The sequence below is a fragment of the Rhea americana genome, unplaced genomic scaffold (assembly GCF_003343005.1).
Source record: "Rhea americana isolate MKP2758 unplaced genomic scaffold, rheAme1 scaffold_36, whole genome shotgun sequence".
NCBI classification, from domain to species: domain Eukaryota; kingdom Metazoa; phylum Chordata; class Aves; order Rheiformes; family Rheidae; genus Rhea; species Rhea americana.
This window is the reverse complement of record NW_028186490.1, coordinates 31490-40104: the sequence shown is the minus strand read 5'-3', so window position 1 is coordinate 40104 and position 8615 is coordinate 31490. Positions and strand designations below refer to the sequence as shown.

Below are 8615 nucleotides of genomic sequence, written 5' to 3'. Positions count from 1 at the left end.
TGAAAGTAGCTGGCAAAAGCACAGGCCCTTAGGGGAACACTCCTGCCGCTTGGTGGGCTGGCTGCAGTCTTAAAGCCAAAGAATTTAATCCTCTTTAGAACTAGGCTATTTTTTAAATCCTTTCTGCTCTATGAATAACTGCACTGGCATGAGTGAGAGCCTGCTAATCCCCGCTTCCAGCCTCCTTTCAAGGTCCTGGATGTAGCAGCACCCTGTAGCAGGGAGGGCCATAGGTCAGAGGGCAGTGGGGAAAGCCCTCTGCATGGTTGACTCCATCAGCTGTCCCTGCTTTGGTGGCTCTTGGTGCCCTCTCCCTTTCACCTGAGTGTGGAGGCAGCAGGGCTGCAGCCTAATGCAGGTCCCTCTACAGGCCTGGACCAGCATTTCCGCAGCCAGCAGCTGCGAGCTCTGCCCTGCTGCCACAAGATCCCCTCTTGAGCTCGGTGGGTCCTGCTGCAGCCTTTGCCACCTCCAGCTCCCTCGGCTGCCTCCCTCCGCTGGCACAGGGAGTCTCTCCTAGACCCCTTGCTCCCAGCCGCGACCCTGACTGCTGCCACAGCGCCTGGCCTACCTGCGACAGCCTCGTGCAGGAGGAGGGCAGCAGCGGGCGGCTGAACTTCTTCTGGGAGCCAATGGCTGCGGGGAAGGGAGGCGCGGAGAACATCGCTGCCACCACATTGATGCGTGTGATCCAGGAGTGCATCTGTTCAGGGTTCCTGCAGGGAAAGGCCAAAACACTAAGAGAAGGGCCCTAAACAGCAATATCCTTCCTGCCTGCTTTTCCAGTCTCATGCCGACCCTAGCCCTTCAAAGCCAGATGGACTTGCCCTGTACAGGAACTGGTGGTCCCCATAGGCCTGGCTCTGCCTAGCTTTGGCACCTAGGACCTCTGCACCCAGTGACTCACCAGCTCAATCCACTCTGAGCTTATAAGAGGGAGGGAGGAGGACATGAGCTGGGCAAAGCTGACATTGGCCCCCCCCTTCTCTAGAAAGGGCCAGAACAGGAGAAGCAATGGGGTGTTAAGCCCCTTCCCACCCACCTGTCCACAGCTTGATGAGCAAGGATCAGTTTGGTGGCTCCACCAGGCCTCCATGCCACAGCCTGTCTTGTTGAGCCCCTCTCCCCCAGCAGCCCTGGGGTTACTCACTGTGCTTGGAAGAGGAAGACCCTCCAGTCAGCTGTCCTGAGGTAGAAGACATTGGGTCTCTTGCTATAGTCAGACGCTCGTGTGGCAAGCGAGTGGTGGATGCTAATAGCGTTCTTCAACTCCTCCTCTGCCAGTGCTTTCCCTGGCTTATACTCCTCCTGAAAGTCAGGGAGCATTTCAGGGCCACCTTAAGGATGCTCCTCACTGGGATTCAACTCCACAGTCACCAGGACTGTAGGCTAGCATGCACACTGCACACTGGCAGCTCTGCCAGCGACGAGGCAGTGATCTCGGCCCCCACCAGGCTGCTGCAGGCCTGATGGAGAAGCAGCTGTGCAGGCTGCCCTGCCCATGCATTGCCACAGGCTTGCCTCCAGCTTGTGGGGCTGCTAGAGGAGAAGATGGGCTGTACAGCTCAGGTCCCTGGGCTTGGTAAAATGAGGGTTGTGGCTCTTCCCCACTTCTCTATGCCTGGGCAGTGTGTCCACAGGAGACTAGATTTGCAGCCCAAGCTCCCCAGGTCAAAGGCGCACAGTGCCGCCTCTCCCCAGGCCCCCAGCAAAGCCTAAACAGGCAGGGCCCTTGGCCAGCAGCTGCTTACACCACCCAAAACTGGGCAGGTCTCTGGCTCAGGAGAGCATGTTGCTGAGTCTCTATGATGGGATTTGTGACACTGTGCTTAGGAGCCCCCTCTTTGCTCTCCAGCAGCCACAAGGACCAACCTCGGACAAAGCCCAGGTTGGGGAGGGTCCTCTGCCGGGACCCTGTCGCCTGTCCCAGGATGGGACACCCCGCTGCTCCCTACCTTCTGCAGGTAGAGAATCATCCCCTTCAGGATGGCGTGGAACGGCTTCCAGCCGCGCTTGCCGCGGGGGGCTGCCAGGGAAAACAGAGCAACCGAGACATCAGCCCCGGGGCTGGGCAGCGCAAGTCAGCACCACCCCTCCTCCTCCAACGCGCTCTGCCGCGCTGCACGTCATCGCACCCCGGGGACGGGCTGCGCGCCCGGACTGTCCCCATGCACCTGAGCCCATGTCGGCCGCGCGCTGGCAGATGGTGCTGCGGGGCGGGGGGCTGCGCGCTGCCTCCCGGGGCCGGGGCCGCTGTGCTCAGCGCCTCGCTGCTCGCCCGCGCCGCCCCGCTCTGTGCTCAGAGGGGCTGGGGCAAGGTGGTGCCGCCCGCCAGGTAACGCTGCCTTCGGCGGGCGGCAGCATCTAATCAGATCAAGGAGGCATTAAACAGCTGGGGCTTAGCGAGGATTTCGCAGCGCACATCGGGAACGCGCCTGGCAGCGCCCAGCCAGCCGCAGCCTGCGGTGCGACGCGGCTGCGGCACCACGGGACGCCCTCCTTTGCTCTCCCTATCCCGCCGCGAGGCTGGGCCCCCCGGAGAGCCGCGGCACCTCCTCGCCTGCCAGCCCTCCCAGCGCCACGGGCACGGGACACACCAGGCCTGGCCACGGGGTCCAGCAGCTCCTGCCCGCTGCCGTCAGCCTCTGCCCAGCTTCATCAGGGCAGACAGGCAGGGGAGGCTGTTGGGTGCCTGTCGCAGCGTGACAGGCACGAGGGAGGTGGGGGGTAGCTGCTGGAGGCTGCCTTGATGCTCAACGCCTTCGGATGTAGTGTTGTGACTCTTGCCCTGCTCCCACGGTGACAGCTTCTGGAGCTCTCCCCCGCCCCCCAGCGAGTCCCTCTCGCGGGGGCCCCAGGCACCTACTTTTCTTGCAGTCGGGATCAGCATGGATCTTGCGCACTAACAGTCCGTGCTTGTAGGTGGCGATGCTGGGGTCTTGTGAGAAGTCCAGGAAGGGGTTACTGCAGCTGCTGATGCGTTTGATGGACTTGGGGTTGGGGTCAGCCAGCTCTGAGAGGGACTTTCTCAGCTCCTCTTCATCTCTGCCCAGTACAGTGAGGTCCGTGAGGATAGGAAAGAGTCTGTTAACCTGGCTGGGGCCAGCAAACACCCTGCCTCCTCCTTGCCAGGCCTTTTTCGGGCCTGGCTCCCGAAGGGAGCAGCAGACCAGGTGGGAGGGTTTCCCGTCGCTGCTGTGCCTTCGGGAGGGGACCACCGGCCTGGCGGCTCTGGTGCTGCCTGGCCCCTCGAAAAGAAGGAGGCACGTGGGTGTCCGGGCCACGGCTGGCAGGATGGCGGGCTAGAGGGAGCAAGCTCTAGGGGACACCCGCTCGCAGTGGCCGCGCCTGGGCCAGCCGCTGGGCCTGGGGCGCAGAGCCAGCCAGCGAAGGGGGCACGTGGGGCACGCAGCGGGGCCGCCTCGAGCGGCACCGGGGGCACGAAGGTGCTGGGAACGGCGGCCGCGTTCACGAGCTGGACGCAGGCCCGCGCTCTGCCCCCAGCGCAGGGCCCCGGCGGGCGGCGCGGGCTGCGTCGGTGCCGCCTCCCCCACCCCGGCACGGCGGCAGCGCGGAGCTGCTGCCCCCCCCCCCCTTTGCTCATAAGCGCTCGCTGCTAATTAAACCCTCAGCATCCGCGGCTGTCTCCATGGCAGCGGCCCGAGCGCACGGGCTCGGCGCTGGCGTTAGCGCCGGGCTGATTAATCCCGCAGCGCGGGCGCTGCCGCTCCTGCTGCGCGAGCTGGCAGCTGCGGGGCCGGCACCGCCGCGGCCTCCGCGCCCAACGGGCCGAGCTCGCCGGCGCTCCCTCTCCCCGGCCCCGGCGGGCTCTCGGCGCGTCGGCCCGGCCGCACCAGCAGCCCCCCGGGCAGGGATACTCACATGGCCCACTGCAGCTTCTCGTTCTTGATGGAGCCGTACAGCCCCTGCGGAGAGACGGGAGCCGGGGTCAGGCGCGGGGAGCAGCGGGGCCCGCAGCCCGCCGCAGGGAGGGCCCCACGCACGCCGGGGCAGGGACCCTTCGGCCCGAGGCGGCCACAGCAGACGCTCGGAGCTGGTCGCACAGTGCCGCTGGCAGACGGGGAGGCCGCTCCGGGGGACGCCGGGAGCGCGCCCGGCCGGCTCGGGGGCGCCGGGGGCGAGGTACCCCGCTAAGGTACCCACAGCCACCTTCTGCCCAGCACCACGGAACGTGCAACCCCACAGACGACTGGGGCACCGCGTGGGGCGCTGCTTACGGCATCCCGTCTCACGTGTCTGCCCATGACGGAGGCACAAAGGTGCCTTTTGCCACGCGTTCCCAAGCCTGAGAGAGAGATGTCATCCTCTCCCTGCTCCAGGATGTCCCAGGCCGGCCAGGCAGCACACGTCTCACGATTCGCATTGGCCAGGGACAGCCCTGGGGAAGAGGGAGGCTCTAGCACCCACGGACTGCAACGAGGCCATGGGCCTTGCAACACTCACTGCTGCATGAACTTGGAAAAGACTCAGTCTCTCACCTGATACCACATCTGTCATCTGTCCCAAGGCCTGAGCAGGCTGCCCAAACCTGTGCCCCTTCTCAGACACCGGGTGTGCACTGAGCTGCAGAAATGCATGTAGGGAGGACTATGCATGTAACCCTGACCCAGCACCCCAGGATGCTCTCAGACTCAGGCACTGGCCCAAGCACCACAGTCAGCCACACCAGGCTTGGGGTCTCCTGCTCCAGGCAGCTCTGGTGCCCCCAAGACAGAAGACCCAAAGGAACAGCGGTGGGGCCACAGAAGGAGACAAAGCCTCTGTGCCAGGGCGTTGGTGGTGCACACGCACACAGCACCTCGCTCTGCAGGATCTCGGCCTGCGGGATGAGCCTCACACAGCAACCACACAGCAAACAACCCAACACAAATCCCCCTCCCCACCTCTGCAAAAAATATCTGTTTTCCTGAGTTATCAGAATATGGGTGTTCCATAGAAGTACTCTTCAGGCTGAGACAACCTCCAGGCTCCCTCTGAGCATGGCTTTTGCAGGGCACTGGCTCTCAAGCCTGGCACCAAGTCTCTGCTCTACACAGGATTTGCAAAGGCACCACTGCACTGTCATTCATGCAGCCCACAAAAGAGCTTTTGGCTTTTCCAGGCAGGATGGGTGTTTGGATACTATCGGGCAACTGCCGCTCTGGGTAGTTACAGCCTACCCCCACACACACACCAAATTTCTCCAGCATCTCTGAAATTCCCTGAGCTTCCCTACTGGCCCAAATGCTTGCAGAGTTCAGCTAGGCAGAGTGTAGTGTCCATGTTTCAGCACAGAAAGAAGCTAAAAGTCCCTTTGCAGATAGACAGTCTAGAGCCCAGTTCCCAGCTCTGCCCAAGCCCGAGCTGGGTGCAAGCCACGGGCACTCAGCTTGGCTCTGCAGCAAGGGAGGCTGGAGAGAGGGTTTCAGACCAGAGTTTGCAGAGGACTTGAGATCAAGGAGCTTGACAGATCTGCAAGGCATCATCCTTGCAGGAGAATAATTGAGTTTTGCACAGACTGTTCGGGCAGCTGTCAACATTCATCACTTGGCCAGAGACTGCTGGTGAGAGATCTTGCTGATGGCTGAGAAAGTACAACTGCAGGCGTGCAGACACCTGGGAAACCCAGCCAGCAGACAAGCCCAAACAGTGCCCGAGCAAGACAAGTCCATCACTCCACATGGGAGATGCAGCCAACTAGAGTGGAGCAGGGACAAGGCTCATTATGTATTTCCTGGTCAGTGAGATGCTGGCTCAACACCAATTTGTTTTTTGGAAGAGGAAAAGGGTCTTCCCTATCTGCAGATGAGGGACAGGGTTCAGTTGTCTGCTGAGAAGACACAAGACTCGTGAAAAGCATACAGCCTCAGCATCTGAGAGGAGATGAGCCCTGGGCCCCATTTATGCAGCCCTGGCCCCCGAGGAGCGGGAGGCTGAGGGCTGGGAAGGAGGGACCCGCTGGCAGTCTGGCAGCAAGAGCACCAGACAAGCACAGTTACAGAGATATCTACAGAGCAGCCTGGGGAAAAAAAGGAACCAAAGTCCTGCAAAATATAACCTAGTCATGGAAAAAGAGCAGGAGAGAGAACCAGGCCTTTGAAAAACAACGTTTACGGCAAGGAATCATCATGCGTAACAGAAGGGAAGGGATCTTACTCACTGAGGGGGGTTCAGCAGAGCCTGCAAAGCAACAGAAACAAAGAGACTGGAAAAACGGCACAGAGAGGTGGAGACTGAAAACACGGGAACCGCAGAAAAGCTCCGCAGACAGAGCTGGGAATAATCACTTGGGCCAGGGTGCTACACGGGCCGGAGCAGCTGCTGGCAGAACGGCACACGGCAGCTTGGATCCGAGCTGTTCCAGTGACTGCGTACACGGAGGTCAGCTCTCTATGCCGAGGAATGGGGACAGGAACCGGCCAAGCCCAGAGTTTGGGGGGCAGGGGGAGATGCGTAGAGAGCCGTGCTGTGCTGGAGGGGAGGGAGGCCTCCTGGATCACAGCCCCGTGCCAGGCTTGTGGGAGGGATTCTGCTAAAACGCAGAGTGGAAGAGCTGATGCCAGGAAACGCCTGGGGAGTAATTCTGAATGAAAGCGACGTCTGCACAGTGCCGGAGAACAGCCCAGCAGAGCAAAACACTATAAAAACCTGGGCTCCGGCGCTGTCTACGAGCGCTTCAAAGGACAAACTGCCTTGCAGCTTCAAAAGGTTCGAGCAGCCCCGTCACAAGCACCGACGGCATCACCCAGGCCTGCTGAGGGCAGAGGCTGGAAAGCGCCGTCACCCCAGAAACGGGGCACTGGGAAGCGGGCTGGCCGGCGCTCTGTGCGGCCAGGGACCCCAAGAGACAAATACAAGGGCTGAGGAGGGCAGGGGGAGCAGGCAATACAAAATTTTACATCTACATTTAAATCTTGCCAAGACTCTGCTTGGCCAAACGCCATCCCCAACTGACAGCTGTTTGAAGCCTTCTACAGAACGAATCTGGTGGTCTCAGTCCAACTCCTAGCTGAGGAGACGCACCGCAACTGCAAACTCTGTCCCTGCTTTTCTGTCCCCCCCAGCAGTACTGCTCTCTGTCTGTCCACTGAACTCCCCACTTTTTGGCTCAATAACTCTTTTTGATGGGGCAGACTGAACTGTCTGGGCTCCTGAACACAAACTCTCAACAGCTGCATCAGTAGGGGCCAGAGGCAACGACCTCGCAGCTCAGCTTACTCTCCAGGCTGTCACTGCTCTCTGAACTCCCAAGGAGCAAAAGGCTGGCACTCCTCGACATCTCTGAATTTGCAAGGGCTGCCCGAGAGAAAGCAGGGCAGAGGGCTGGCCCTGTGCCACCAAGATTGATCCCAAGCGCAGGTCTGTTTGTCATCACAGGGCTGTGAGCTCACCGCTGCAGCACGCCGGGCGAGGGAGCCAGCCATGCCCTAGCCATGAGCAGCACCAGGGACCTAGCAACACACTGTCCCGAGGGGACTTCTAACCCAACGAATGACCTCTTTCTTCCGCGCCCTCCCTCCTGAAAGAGGGCTGATGGCAGCTCTCCAACTCCTGCTCTTACAAACGTTTCCAGGAGGGGTGGATGCGCTGCGGTGGGCAAGAAGTAAGAAGCGTCTCACCCTCTGCCCCAGCCTTGGTGCCATCACAGAAGTAGAGCCCAGGGAAGCTGCCTGGGGGGGATTCAGGGCTTTTGGGGGGGAGCACGGGCAGTAAGCAATCCTCTACGTAGCTTTGGCACAGACAGGACTGAACTGGGGGCTGTAACTCTCCTCTGTGCTGGACATGCTGGGCTAAGGCAGGAATTCAGGCACGGAGCAGAGAGGGTTAACCCTTTCTGAGGTTCCTCTGGTAAAGACCACGATTGTTACGGACCCATTACAGAAGCGACCAGTCCCTTTTCCAGGGTGCTGGTTCTTGAGCTTAGCAACGTAATATCCAGCTCCCAGAGCTGCAAGCTGCCCTGTGCGGATCAAGATTCCTCCTCTTCCTGCCAGCACGGAGAAAAGTCACGGCCGTGTGACGTTTTGCAAAAGAGACTTCACAGCTACAAAGCACCCTCCCTGCAGATATTCCTCCTTTCTCCGTGCCCGGCAGCGTTTCAACAGGGGAGCTCGGGCAGTGGCTTTCCCTAACTTTTCCTCGGCAGAAGCCTTTCCCCGCGCCCAGCCGCAAAGCCTCGTCTGCCCCTCAGGCAGTCGGACCCCCCGGCTGCGACGCGACCAGCGGCGCTGTCAGACCGGGGCCTCCGCCAGGGCGGGCGGCCCCGGCCCTACCTACGTCAGGTCCCTTATTCGCCTTGGCAGCAGCCCCCTGCCGCCGTCCGCCCCCCGCGCCCCCTTCCGACCCCCGGCGCGGGTGCCGCAGGAGCGGAACGAGGGGCCCCCGTCCGCCCCCCGCTACCGCGCTGCAGGCTCCTGCGTCAGCCCAGAGGAGCAGGGCGGCTCGGGGGCAGCCAGACTCCCCTCCCCTTCGTCAGGGCTGCGGTGGGCACGGCGTCCCGCGCGCCACCGTCAGCCCCGCGGCAGGAGCGGGCGGAGGGGAGGGAAGGGAAGGGCTGCACCCCCCGCCCGGCGCTCCGCGGCCTCCCCGCGGCGCCCCTCGCGCAGCGGCCGCCC

The 8615-nt window shown here is 61.8% G+C and overlaps 1 protein-coding gene across 1 annotated transcript in view; it reads right to left on the bottom strand.

Annotated features, from left to right (window-relative positions):
• Positions 1–364: 364 nt before the first annotated feature.
• The window catches only part of PSD (pleckstrin and Sec7 domain containing), a gene marked incomplete at its 5' end in the record, with an annotated part of 39735 nt that continues 31484 nt past the window's right edge, over positions 365–8615 (bottom strand). The window contains 5 exons of the mRNA XM_085312164.1: positions 365–716; positions 1151–1308; positions 1956–2026; positions 2867–3045; positions 3883–3926. Coding sequence (XP_085168290.1) covers positions 365–716; positions 1151–1308; positions 1956–2026; positions 2867–3045; positions 3883–3926 — 804 coding nt within the window. The remainder of the gene's footprint in view (positions 717–1150; positions 1309–1955; positions 2027–2866; positions 3046–3882; positions 3927–8615) is intronic.